This window comes from Cervus elaphus, chromosome 11, assembly GCF_910594005.1.
Source record: "Cervus elaphus chromosome 11, mCerEla1.1, whole genome shotgun sequence".
NCBI lineage: Eukaryota > Metazoa > Chordata > Mammalia > Artiodactyla > Cervidae > Cervus > Cervus elaphus.
The window spans coordinates 93047721-93061785 of NC_057825.1; the positions used below are offsets into that span (position 1 = coordinate 93047721).

General features: G+C 41.2%; 1 protein-coding gene and 1 non-coding gene across 2 annotated transcripts; one reads left to right on the forward strand and one right to left on the reverse strand.

The window, feature by feature from the left end:
* Positions 1-532: 532 nt before the first annotated feature.
* On the forward strand, positions 533-10133 carry POLE4 (DNA polymerase epsilon 4, accessory subunit). Its single transcript, XM_043918479.1, has 4 exons — positions 533-800; positions 1407-1491; positions 2304-2345; positions 9829-10133. The coding sequence occupies exons 1-4, from the start codon at positions 591-593 to the stop codon at positions 9840-9842; spliced, it is 351 nt and encodes a 116-aa protein (XP_043774414.1). The 5' UTR covers positions 533-590; the 3' UTR covers positions 9843-10133.
* Positions 3812-3917, reverse strand: LOC122704122. The gene has a single exon (XR_006343749.1). It is a non-coding gene; the product is annotated as a U6 spliceosomal RNA (small nuclear RNA).
* Positions 10134-14065: the final 3932 nt, after the last annotated feature.

Here is a 14065-nt window from a genome sequence, read left to right on the forward strand (position 1 = left end):
GGCGGGATGGGGTACTCTTTCGTGTTCATTTCATCCTTGGGTTTTCTACCTCAGCGTGGGAGCATACATGCAATTCCTCTGTTCTTTACAGTTCTCTTTGCACCTTAATAGTTAATCTCCTATTATAGTTACGAATTTTTAAACTTCACTGTTCAAATTCTGTGTGCTTTATGAAGTTTTATCACAGAAAGAGGGAAGAATTGTTAAAATATTGTCCATCACTTTTCTTTTCCCTCCCACATTTTTATTGCTTCTATTTTAGTCTCCTCCAGTAGCATATAAACTTGTTCAAGTTTCTCCCATATATTTCTATTATTGCTGTATTTACTTTTACAATCAAGTTTCTCAGAGGAGGCAAGATGGCGCGTGAGAGTCATAAGGCACAGTAAGACAGATCCCCAGACCCCAGAAAATGTGAGACTTATGCAGTAAGACTCCACAGGTGCCTAGAACTCGCTGCAGTGCCCAGACGCGTAAGGGGCGGAGTCACGCGCCCCTAGAGGGCGTGGCTTCCAGCGCGCGCGGGAAAGGGGCCGGCGCCGCCTGCGCGCACACAGTTGGCGGCCGCGCGCAGGACGCTCGGGGCCGGGATGGCGGCGGTGGCGCCTGGAAGCGGGGCTTCCCGGGAGGAGGAGGGTACCGGTGGGGACGCAGCCACTCCGCAGCCCCCAGCCCCGACGAGTGCGCCCGGAGCTCGTCTCTCGAGGCTGCCTCTGGCTCGAGTGAAGGCCTTGGTGAAGGCGGACCCCGACGTGACTCTCGCGGGACAGGAAGCCATCTTCATTCTGGCACGCGCCGCGGTGCGGCTTGGGCACAATGGGGCGGGGATGGGGGGCCGCGGTGCGTGGCGACGGGCGGGGCTCGGGGCTCTTCCGAAGGGCGGGGCTTAGCGATCCTTTGGTCCTGGTTTGGGGAGCCGCGGGAGCGTAGGGCCGGGTGTTCTGAGGGCTGGGAGGTGAGAAAGGTGCTAGGGCGGATTCTGAGATGGTGAGTCTAGGAAGGGAAGACATAGAGATACAGTAGTTGTACTGGTTTGCTAACACACCTACCTCTTCATGAGGGCCTGGACGCGACTTTGCAACTTGCACCTCTAGTCTGACAGAACTTGTAGGAGTCTCAAGTGAGTGAGTGGGGTGGATGTACAAGTGAGGGAGGGGCGGATGCATCTTGAGCAATTGCGGGAGGGGGAAGGGGAGTAGACCTTCTTGAAGTGCGGGAAAACCTTCAGCTTCCCTGAGAACCTCCCTTTCACACCCCCCACCCCCCACAAAGAAACACTCACAAGAATTGTACTGGAACTTATGCATACAGTTCTCTTTGTTTTTGGTTTTTTTTTGTTTTGTTTTCAAATTTTCGTTTGTTTATTATAACTTTTTTAGTTTTTTTCCTGCTTATTTTCTTCACAGGAACTGTTTGTGGAAACCATTGCAAAAGATGCCTACTGTTGTGCTCAACAAGGGAAGCGGAAAACTCTTCAGAGGAGAGATTTGGGTAGAGTGTCACTGCGGTATCTTGAATCTGGAGGCAGACAAGGGAGGGCTGGGCTGGGCTGGGCCCGTCAAGGCTTTCCCTTATGCCAGTTGAGATGGCATCACTATAGGGTGAGAGGTGCCCCAAGTCTCTTCCTCTGATGTTTTCTGTCGGGCTGCCACAGTGCCAGAAAACCCTGCTTTTTTAATCTATATGCTTTGGGTGGCTGGAGAGGTGCTGGGACAGAGAACCAAAGGAGTCTAGGTGTTGCCAAACCTGACTTATATAGATCCCTTTATACCTTCTGCCACGTTGTACCAGGCATGACGTTTTTTTCACGTAATTGTTTGATTTTTTACTCTGCCTTGTAGCTAGTAACACTAGAACTTGTGTAAACTCATATACCTTAATCTCACTTGCCCTGCTATGTAGCCAAACTCTTCTCTGATAACTTTCAGAGCAAAGACGTTTCCCTTTGTGAACAGTATTTACCCATGCTTTTCTTATTTTCTTACTGTTTTTTTGTTTGTTTTTTTTTAAATTTTAGTTCCCTGACTGGGGATCGAACCCTTGCCCCTTGCATTGGGGCCCAGAGTCTTAATTAACCACTGGATGGCCAGGGAAGTCCCTTTTCTTACTCTTGTAAAGAGATAGCTGATGTGTAGGATTTGGTGGTGGAGGAGATTTGGATTTCAAGAGAGCAAGGGGCAATTTTTTTAAATCCCCTCACTGCATAAAGCCTCATGCTGGTCATTGTGTGGGTTGTGCTTTTGTAAGAGATTGATGCCCAACTGACCAAAGTTATTCAGATGTCCCTTTACCTTGTGTTTCAGATAATGCAATAGAAGCTGTGGATGAATTTGCTTTTCTGGAAGGTGAGTTCTCTATTAGTAGGTAATCATTTCCATCTGTCTTTCCTGTGCTAATGATCTGAGTTCAAAACCTTATAAAACGAATGGCCTGGTTCTTTTCTTCTTCATGTAGGAATAATTTTTCTCCCTGTTTCCTATTTAAGATAGGAAAAACAAATTCTAATTCAAATTCCCTTGAATAATTAGAACTTCCTGCTGAAAACTGCTTAACCATAGAAAATGGGAGGGACTGTGAAGAACCCAGTGGAGTTAGGTAGATTCAGAAGTTTGATTCTTACTTTGATTGCCCTCCTTAGATATAAGTCTTAGCCCTCATCATAATGCTGGAGATCAGAAATGATTGTCAACATTTAAAGGGTTGTTTCTTCTTCTTGTTTCTTCTTCAGCAGTCTGTGTAAAGTAATCATTTTGTTGCTGTGAGATACTCTTCTGGCCTGTGTTACTTTTTCCTTAGGAATTTCAGGTTAACTCCTGTTTTCTGACTAAATCTCATCATAGAGATAGAAAATATTCGCAATTCCTCATTTTAGCTAGCTTTTCTCAGAGCTCTCACTCCTACTGAATTCCTCAATCTGATCAGCTTACTGTTTCCTACATGGAATCTGACTGAAGAGCTCTGTGAAAGCTGTACCTTCAGTCCATTCCCACCTTCACCATACCAGGATGTTCTCTCTACCTCCCTGAAGCCTTGATCACTTTCAGAAATCTTTTTTTGAATTATTTCAGGTTTTTTTTTTTTTACACTCTGTTCTGCAACTGTAATCAGCCCTATAATCTCTGGCCCTTTCTGTTGTTGTTGTTACTCAGTCACTAAGTCATGTCTAACTCTTTGCGACCCCATGTACTATAGCATGTCAGGCTCCTCTGTCCTCCGCTTCTAGAGTTTGCTCAAATTCATGTCCATTGAGTTGGTGATGCTATCTAACCATCTCATCCTCTGTCGCCCCCTTCTCCTGTTGCCTTCAATCTTTCCAGCCTCAGGATCTTTTCCAGTGAGTTGGCTCTTCATTTCAGATGGCCGGAGTATTGGAGCTTCAGCACTAGTGCTTCCAATGAGTATTCAGGGTTGATTTTCTTTAAGATTGACTGGTTTGATTTCCTTGCTGTCCGAGGGACTCTCAAGAGTCTTCTCTAGCACCGCAATTTGAAGGCATCAATTCATTGGTACTCAGCCTTCTTTATGGCCCAACTCTCACATCTGTACATGACTACTGGAAAAACTGTAGCTTTGACTGTATGGATATATTACTTTAAATGTCTTTTAAGATACATTCCTATGGCTAGCTTTAAGCCTAGATTATTGAGTATTCTCTTTAATTTGTAGATCTTTTTTTAAGCCTCTTTTCTGCATACTCACCTATCTTAAAAATAAGTTGTTGGCTGTCTACCTGAGGTGGGCACCTGCTTGTGATTGACATCCTGTCAGTTCCTCAATCAGAAATGTTTGGAGCCTAACTAGCTGTTTATTTTTAAATATGGAATGCTTCATGAATTTGTGTGTTGTCCTTGCTCAGAGGCCATGCTCATCTTCCCTGTATTGTTAAATTTTAGTAAATGTGCTGCTGAAGTGAGCACTTCTGTTTATTTTTAATTACCATCGTTTCAAAGAGTTGAGCAATTTACTTAAGTTTCTGTCTTAAAGACATAAGAGTACCAACCTGTGGTGCCAGGATGATACATTGGAGGGTACTAGGAATAGAAGTGTAGAGAACTTCCAAAGTTTTCCACTTTAGCCTATACCATGCATAATGCTTGGCTTGGATTTTTAATAAATGACCATTTAATAAGTGGTGGATGTGTTCATTTTCATCTTTGGATTCAATAATCTCAGTAATTCCTTTTGGCTGGTCATTTTAGCCCCCTAGGATTTAGTCAGTATTATATTATTTTGTACTTGGTAAAGTAAATGTTCTTTAGAACAGTTTAACATAAACTTTAGAAAGTTTATGTCCTTAGATGTGTATGTTCTAAGTGGAATTATTTTTTTTTAATCGAGTCAGTATATATCCATGATTAAAAGTCAGATAGTTACCTTGTGACTTACAATGCAATGCAGCTGCTGCCCCTCATCTTGTCATTATTTGTTTTTAGCTTTTCAGATGGTTTCTTATATTTTTGAATAGTATGCTTTGTTGTTGGTTTATCAACTCTAGGTGTTGTCTTTTGACTTCCAGCGATGATAAATGAAGTTTTGGTTAACCTATACTACCCCATCAATCCTTTCCCTCTTTTTTGTTTTTGGTAGTTTTATCATTATTTTTAGTTCCTCTGTTACCTTTATAATTTATGTAGCATACTAAAATATGTATTTTTTGTTGACAACTCACTTTGTAAGGTAGGACTATTAGTGCACTTATTCCTTCCTTTCCCATTATTAGCTCACTTCTAGCTCTGACTTTGTGTCAAGGCTGAAAACATACCTCCTTATCATAATTAAATCTTCCATGCTTAATAGGTTGAGTTTAGAAGTTGAAAAATAGTATTATGAACAGTCTTCCTCTAACCTCTCTGTCCTTTAATCTCTTACATAGGACCCCTCCTTTCAGGCAACTGTTTTTCATCTCTTTTGTAATCTTCTGGGTAGTTCATGCAAATATGTTTATGTGTGTTTGTGTATGTATTTTCTAAGAACCTTCCCTTATGAGAGAATGTAGCATAGAATATGTATCTTTTGCTTTTGTGGATTCTGTCACACATCCTGTATACCTGATTCACATTTCTACCAGGAGTGTATGACAGTTCCCACTGCTCCTCATTCTCACCAATACTTGGTATTATCAGAGTTTTATTTTTGCAAGTTTGGTAGGAACAACATTGGTGGGACTTTTTATCATGAAAGAGTGTTGGATTTTGTTAAATGCTTTTCTTGCATCTATTAAAATGATCATGTGGTTTTTAATCTTTTCTTTTGTTAATGTGAATATTGAACTATCCTTGTATCCCTGGAATAGAGTCCACTTGATTGTGGCATATGATTCTTTTTAATATATTGTTGGATTTGGTTTGCTGATATTTTTTGAGAATGTTTGTGTTGATATTCATCAGTGGTATTGGGCTGTAATTTTTTTTTTTTTTAGTGTGTCTCATTTTGGTATCAGGGTAATAATGATGGTCTTACTGTAGAATGAATTCGGGAGTGTTTCCTTCTCCAGTTTCTTGGAATAGTTTGAGAAGGATAGGTATTAGCCCTTGCTTGTATGTTTGGTAGAATTTTTCTGAAGCTGTCTGGTCCTGGACTTTTCTTTGCTGCATATTTTTTGACTACTGGTTCAGTTTTACTACTGGTGGTCCAGCTATTCAGATTATCTTTTCTTCCTCATTCAATCTTGGAATGTTGTCTGTTAGTAGAAATGTATCCTTGTTAAAATTTTCACTATTCATTTATTCTTTTCCCTAGTTCAGTTAGCATTCTTATTACTAATACTTTGAACTCTTTATCTGGTAAATTATTTATTTTTGTTTCATTAGTTGTTCTTTCAGGGTTTTTTCTCTTGTTCTTTCATTTTAAAGAAATTCATTTTGCTTAAGATTTCTATGTCTCTGTGAAATTAGATGAAACAGTCACCCATCCTGGTCTTGAAGGGGAGTGCTTATTTGGGAGCATCTCTAAGGTCTGTGTGTGCTCAGTGACTTTGATGGGACAGTTGGATTTTAAGTGAACACAAGTCACACCTTACCTCAGTGTGCTGGCAGCTATCACTTTAGTAGAAGGTCGGGCTGGACATGGAGGGGCCAGACCCAAAGGGAGGTGTGACCTGGGTCTTCTTCACTCATCAGTTGCCAACACTACCCTATCATGAGTGATGTCAGGTCCCAAATTGCTGGAGCAGAAGCCCTTAGAGGAAGGTCCAGCCTGGCTCTGTTCATGTTGAGTGCATGTTCTTTCTTCCTCCAGGCATCAGCACTGTTGCTCCAAAGGAGTGCAGTGCTGGAACCAGAAGGGCTAAATTGGGCACCTGTGGAGGCTGGGGGCTGTGCTTGGATGGTCCTGGCATCAGTCGGAGCTATAGGCTGCTTGTGAGCTCCGGCTGCTGGGAACCCTGGAAATGGGTGACGTTTCCTTGTTTGGATGCTGTGCTAGGCTTGAGCCTGCCCTGGCCTCCACACTTGTGCACGTTCCTCAGCAATGGCAGCCTTTGCCCTAGTGGAGAGCTGTCCTGTGGGGCAAGAGGACCAGAGTGGGGGCTTGACACGGACTGGGTGCGTGCAGGGGTGGCCCCAGCACCAGTCAGAACTCCAGATCACTCCTGATTGGGCACCCTGTGACCACCAGTAATGGGCTCCCTTGTTCTGTTCAGATGCCCTGCCAGATCCAAGCTGGCTGTGTCCTCCACGGTTGTGAGTTGTCCTCAGCTGTGGCAGCCTTTGTGGCAGCCTAGCGTGGAACCGCACTGTGGAGCAAGCGGGGCTGGAGGAGGCGCTTGACGTGGGCTGGGGCACGCACTGGGTAGTCATGGCTTCAGTCTGCTGCTTCTGCCTTGTTTTGGGAGTAAGCACATGTGTGTGTACATTCGTCGTGAGTGGAGTCTACGTTTTTTTACAACCACACTGTCAGTCCCCCTGGATTTCAAACCAGCTAAGAAGGACTCATCCTCCCTGTGTTAGGCCCCAGAGCTGGGGTGCCCTTGTTGTGATTCAAACTGCTCAGTACCCAGGGAGAAGCTCCAAACCGTGTGATCTGCCTTATCATCTGTATCTACTCCTGGAGTACAGGTCCTGACCTGACCTCTTCCCTTCCCTTCCTAACTCTGTGGGGATCTTTCTCACAGCTTTGGTTGTACAGGAGTTTTTCTGCCAATCTCCAGTTAGTTTTCAGGGAGAATTTCTCTACATGCAGATGTATTTTTGGTGTGTATGATGTGAATTGTTTAAAAAAAAAAAATGGGCTTATAGTCTTTGTCTTTAAATGGAGCATTTAATTTAATGTAATTAATGATATATATGGATTAAATGTACCATCTTATTTTGTGCTTTCCTTATTTTATGTTTTTTCTATTTTTTGCCTTTTAAGTATAATTTATTCAGCATTCTCCCTATCATTTTGGGAGTTACAATCTCTTTTTTGTTATTCTACCAGTTACTACATGCATCCTTAATTTATCAGAGCCTAATGTTAATACTTTTCCCTTTATCCTCAAAAAATAGGATCTTAGAATCCATTAGCTCAATGTACAGGTCCCACATCCCACACTCATGCTGTTATTGTCACCTATTTTGTCTTTGTCACATCACATAAGGCATTATTGCTATGTTATATAGGCAGTCATGCATGAATTTACCCATATATTTATACTGTCTTTGCTCGTTTTTCCTGTTAAATTTCTGCTCCTCCATTTGTGATCATTTTCTTTCCAAAATAAATCATAAAGGGTCTGGTGGTAGCAAACTCTTTTTCGTTTTTGTATTTTGGGGGGTCTAAAAGTACCTTTTTAAAAGTTTTTTTTTTTTCCTACCTGCTCTGGCTCACTGATTTACTTCCTTTATTGAAAGATATTTTGCTGAATATAGAATTTTAGGTGGAACTTTGTTTTAGCATGTTGAAGTGATCATTCTTCCATTTTGGGGCTTGTATTATTTCTTTTGAAGCTAATTACCCCCCCTTTTTCTGGTTTTGAAGATTTTCTCTGTCTTTGATTTTTCTGTAGTTTCACTCTGATGTATCCAGGAATAATTTCCTAAGTTTGCTTAGGCTTTTTAAATCTATGGATTGAGGTCTTTCATCTCTCCTGGAGAAGGCTCTTCCTCTCTCCTTTCTCTTGTTCTTTCTGCTTTCTCTCTGGGATTTGCATTAAGCATATGCTAAAAGTTAACCATAATTTTGCCTTTCCATGATGTATTCTGTGTAATTTTCCTGACTTTACAGTTTATAATTCTCTCTTCTGTGGTCTTGTCTCCTTTAAACTTTTTCTCTTGAGTTATTAGTTTCAGTTCTTGTTTTTGTAGTTTTTAGTTTTTGTGAATTCCATTTCATTACTTTTCAAATCTCTTTTGTCATTTTTTATTTGTATTTGCTACAGATGTTTTGAAGCTTGTCTTTCATTTCCTTACCCATAGTATGTGCACTTGTTTATCGTCTATGTCCAATCTAATATTCAAAGCCTTTTAAGGCTGGTTTACTTACTTTTCTGTTTTTATTGTTTCTGTTGGTACTGTATCATGGTCTTTTTTTCCCTATATGCCTAGTTATCTTGGTGTATTTGGTCATAGTATTTGAAAAAGTTATTTGTTGGATAATCACTTGAGGCCTTTATAATGAGACCTTTCTCCAGAGATTTTTATTTGCTTCTGCAAGGCACCTAGAGGCAGGCATTGGTGCAGGACCTTTTTCTTGAATCCAAGACTTGAGGATTTCTTGATCACTCTTGATATAATCTGTGATGTCAGGTCTGTGAGGGGACTGATTTAATTCTAGTTCAGCCTTACTCTGAGGGTGCAGCCTTTTGGGAATCCAGCTTTTAAAGGGGATTTAAAGAGGGGGCAACCTTTATCCTTTCCACTTGGAAAGGGTATCAACCTTTCCACTTGGGCACATTCTCATATTTGACTCTTTATCTCCTTGGTCAGATCACAACACAATTTCTCAGCTCTCTTTTGGATTGGCAGATTCTCCTGAGGTAAAAGCAGTTTTGGAGGCTAGGTTTTCTTTGTGTTCTTGCCTTCTCTAGGTTTTGGATTTGCCTTTTCATGAGGCCTGTTTAATGCCTGAAGGATTTTCTTTTTAAAAATATTTTAAATCAGCTGTATCAGTTTGATCTCAGCAGGAACTTCCCATTATCAAAAGCAGAGGCTATTAAAAAATTTGAGGTATTCCTTCTTTGTTTTGTTGTCCTTACATGTTCTTTCCCCGAGTTATTCTTTTTACTTTCCTTTTACTAGATAGGCGTTCTTCAAATGCCTTGTAATTTTTATTCTATTTTAGAATGTGGGAATAAGAAGGCTCTTTGGAACTTGTGTATGTATCTGTATGGAGGGTGGTTTTTGCCTTGCAATTTTATATTAGTGTGGGTAGAGGTGGAACCAGATGTTATGTTGGGGGCCTCCAGAGGCCAGAATTGCAGAAAACTTGACTGTGGGAAGCTAGAATTTTCAGAAGCTACACTAGTTCCCCAGATAATTCATTTAGTTCTTTAGAAGAGAGCCTGCTGATTTTGTTTATCATCTTTTTCAAAAGATTATAAACTCTACTTAGAGAACTTACTTATTTTGTATCACTCACCCCTTGTGTAGTCTCCACAGATGCTCATTAAGTAACACAACTTTTCTTAGCCCTTTTCCCACCACTGATTTGAATTGTCTAGACTCAGCTGCCCACCCTCATAATGACATGTTTTTTCCCCAAGGATTTTTTGGATGGGTATTTCTCAAAATTAATATTTTTGTCTTAGAAGAACTGCTAGTACCAAATCATCTTTCACTTTGCCCATTTTGCTACATTCATCCAGTTCTTGAAGCACCTTGCTTTAAACATTGCTCTTTGTGTTTTTAGGTACTTTGGATTGATTGCTGAGCTGGGCAGTTTTGTGAGCCTGTACCTGCATCCTTCAGCTAGACCCTCTGCAGGCCTCAGCTTTGAAGAAGACTCTTTGAAATGTTGAACTTACACATTTTTTTCTGTTCTATGTTCACCTAAGCCTGAATAAGCCTGTTAGCTTTAATCTACAAGGTCTTCCACTACTTGGGTCTTCCATTTCTGGCCTGGATGCAGCTGCTTGTGGTAGAAATATAGAAAGTGGTTTGTGTAGGTTGGTTAATAAAGGATAAGGACCAAATAAAGGTTTCTGATCAACTTTAGCCTTGTGTGTTTTATAAACTTGTCTGTGCTCTTGCCTCATGACTGGAGAGCCACCATGCCTAGCCATAGATCTTTCTGATCTTCCCTGATAGCCATTATAAACCTGTCTTTCATTTATTTGTTCATTTTCTTTTTTTTTTTAGCACATTAGCAAAATGTGACTCCAGAATTTACGGGATGTCACTTAAGGTCTTCAGAGGTCAAATAAATGTGATCCTAGATATAAAATCAGTTAAAATATTTTAATAGCTTTTGTTGTCGTTTAGTTGCTAAGGCATGTCCAACTCTAGCCCACCAGGCTCCTCTGTCCATGGGCTTTCCCAGGCAAGAATATTGGAGTGGGTTGCCATTTCCTCCTCCAGGGGATCTTCCTGACCCAGGGACCGAGCTTGTCTCCTGCATTGGCAGGTTCATTCTTTACTATCATTGAGCCACCAGATGCAGGCTGTAGTCCATGGAGTTGCAAAAGAGTCTACCATGACTTAGCGACTAAACAGCCACCATACAATTTACCCATTTAAAGTGTACATTTAAATAGATTTCAGTTTATTCACAGATACATACACCTATTGCTATAGTCAATTTTAGAACATTGTTAAGGGAATTATAGGTGGTATTTTATGTCTGGCTTCTTTCACTTAAGATAATCTTTGTAATGTTTTATCTTATAGCATGCTTCAGTACCCATTCCTTTAGTTTGAAAATTGTGGTAAAATATACAGAACATAAAATGTGTCATTTTAGTGATTTTTAAGTATATAATTCTGTGGTATTAAGTATATTCCCATTGTAATCACCATTATCCATCTCCAGAGCAATTTTTATCTTCTCTTACTGAAACTGAACTTATTAAAAAATAATCCCCTATTCTTTCCTTCCCCAGGCCCTGGCTAAATTTTGTGTTTTGATGGAAGGTGTGGGTGTCATAGGAGGAAGGAGGCAGAGTACTTAGAAAGTAGTGGTTAAGCAAAGCAGCAGGAAGCTTTGAACAGTGGGCTTAAGTATTTTTGGATCATGAATGAAAGGTACAAAGTCTAAATCTCCCTAGAAAATATACAGATGCTTAATCCTGTAATGTTACAGAAAAGCTGCCTAGGTAGTAGAGAGCTCTTGTATACTCCTCAGCTAGTTCCCCATTTCTAACATCACATTGCCAGGTACACTTGTCAAAACTAAGAAACCGACATATCACTATTAACTGAAGTCCAGGCTTTTTGGGTTTCTTTAATTAATATTAATATCCATTAATATCCTCTTCCTATTCTAATATCCAATCCAGTACATTGCATTTACTTGTCTTGTCTCCCCAGTCTCCTGGTCTATGACAGTTTCTCAGTCTGCTGTCTCTTCATGACTGTGATAGCTTTCTGTAGCACTGGGGAGGTATCCCATCAGGGGTTTGTCTGTTTTTGTTATGATTAGTTCCAGAGCTTTGCATATAATTTCAGGGGTTGCACAGGCCCCTGAGGCCCTTACATGAGCCTCCTATTTTATTACTGCAGCTGCTGCTGCTGCTAAGTCGCTTCAGTTGTGTCTAACTCTGTGCGACCCCCTAGACGGTAGCCCACCAGGCTCTGCCTGGGATTCTCCAGGCAAGAATACTGGAGTCGGTTGCCATTGCCTTCTCCGTTATTACTGCAGATAGGAATTTAAAAGGGAATGCAGGGCTCAGCTGTTCAAGGGGGAAGTCCCTGCGGAGTTAGATCATTTTCTTATTTCTCCTGGGACCCCGACTCTGTGCCAGTCTAATAGGTCGGCCTCGAGCCCCTCCGCTCTGTGGATCCCTCCCCAGGGACCCCCATCCCAGGGGCCTTTGTCTATTGCCAGGCACAGCCCAGCTCCAAGTCATCCCAGGAGGCCACCTTCCCCTCCCTCACCCGGTAGACGCCACCTCCAGCTCTCCTCCATGCCTTCTCAATTGCATTCTGTGCAGCAGAGCCTATGAGTTGAAGATCATTGTGATAAATGTTTTCCAAAAACTTGTCATAGAGGATGGCTGTGAAAATACCAGGACCCCCGCTGTGCATGTAACAAGCAGATAAGTACCTGCAGATGAATGTTCAAGTCCTTAGCAGTGGTGCTTAAAAACTCTTCATTACCTGAAAGGTGTGGCTTATAATCTCTTCCAAGGAAAAATGAAGAGTTGTTCAAGAAGACGTGCATTAAAGCAAGTGATAAAAGTTTATTTAACATTCATCTCACAATAAATTATGGAGAAGAAAAAGGGAATGCAGGCCTTTTTTCAAGATAAACAGAGGTTGCAGCCCATTAACAGGACATGACATCAATGTAGTATGTTGCCATTGTTATTAAAAGTACCAGTGTTCACTTGAGTGAAAGGTTAGTATTTTTGTTTCCTTTATACGCGTGTATACTAGGTCATTGTGTAAAATCTATGTGGTGGGCACAGTTTTGGCCCCTGTGTCCTTTGCCCCTGGTGACATGCTTGTGAACGTGTTACATGGCAAGAAGGATTTCGCAGTTGTAATTAAGGTTACTAATCAGCAGACTAAAGTAGATTATCCTGAATTATCTGGCCAGCCAAATGTAGTCACAAACTTTTAAAAACAGAGTTTTGTCCTGGCTGAGGGTAGAAGTTAGAGATGTGGCAGGAGAGGATGTCAGAAAGAGTGAAAGCATTAAAAGTACATGGTCTGCTGCTGCTGGCTTTGAAGGTGGAAAGTGTCATGAGCCAAGGAATGCGGCAGCCTTCAGAAGCCAAGAACAACCTCTGGCTGACAGCAGGGACATGACCTCAGTCCCACAACTGTGATGAACTGAATTCTGCCAGTAACTGGACTGGTCTTGGAAGTGGATAGTCCCTTAGAGCCTCCAGATAAAGCCCAGGCCAGCTGACACCTTCACTTTGGCCTGGTGAGACCCTGAACAGATAATCTGGTCACCGTGTGCCGGACTTCTAAACTGCAGAACTGTGAGATAAGAAGTATTGGTTTAAGCTGCCAAATTTGTGGTAATGATGTATTTCTTACTAAGGATCAAGGTATAACAACTCTGGAAAATATTGCTGTAGTGGAAAGGATCCTAGACAGGTCAGGAGAGTTTGATTCTCACCTCACTATTCTTACTACCTTAGATAAAACTGTTAATCACTTCTCCTTCCTGAGTTTTCCCTCTTATCAGTTGAATGGGTTATTCTAAAGTTTCTTCCATATGACATATTTTTCTTTTATGAACTGCCGTTCTGTTTCAGCAAAATTTACCCCTTTTAGTGTATAGTTTTATGAGTTTTGATAAATGCATGTAATTACCATCTCAAGGATTAGAAAAGTTACATCACTACAAAAACTCCCTCATGCTGTCTCTTAAGGTCCTCTCCCACCCAAACAGTTCTCCAGCTGCTGGCAACCGCTGATCTATTTATTGTCCCTCTAGTTTGCCTTCACAAATGGAATCATACAGTATGTAGATTTTGAGTCTGGCTTCCTTAATTTGGGCTTCCCTTGTGGCTCAGCTGGTAAAGAATCCGCCTGCAATGGGGGAGACCTGGGTTCAAGCCCTGGGTTGGGAAGAGCCCCTGGAGAAAGGAAAGGCTACATTCTAGTATTCTGGCCTGGAGAATTCCATGGACTGTATAGTCCATGGGGTTGCAAAGAGTCAGACATGACTGAGTGACTTTACTTTCAGAAATTTAGCATAATGCACTTGACATTTGTTTATTTTGCATTTACAGTAGTTTTTTTTTTTTTTAATTTCTGTGTAGCATTTCATTGTATGGGATGTATATACCACATTTTGTTTACCCTTCCCCTGTTGAGGGATATTTGCCAATTTTTGGTGATTATGAATAAAGGTTGCTGTAAATATTTGCATGCAGATTTTTCATGTCTCTCAGGTAAATACATAGGAGTGGGAATGCTGGATCTTACTGTAAACATATGTTTACTTTCTGAAGAAACTGCTCAACTAATTT

Bases quoted from the DNA above. Each gene is read 5' to 3' on its own strand.
- POLE4 (XM_043918479.1), top strand. From the start codon at position 591: ATGGCGGCGGTGGCGCCTGGAAGCGGGGCTTCCCGGGAGGAGGAGGGT. The intron at 801-1,406 runs GTGCGGCTTGGG...TTTTCTTCACAG, and splicing joins TCATTCTGGCACGCGCCGCG to GAACTGTTTGTGGAAACCAT. The intron at 1,492-2,303 runs GTAGAGTGTCAC...CTTGTGTTTCAG, and splicing joins TCTTCAGAGGAGAGATTTGG to ATAATGCAATAGAAGCTGTG.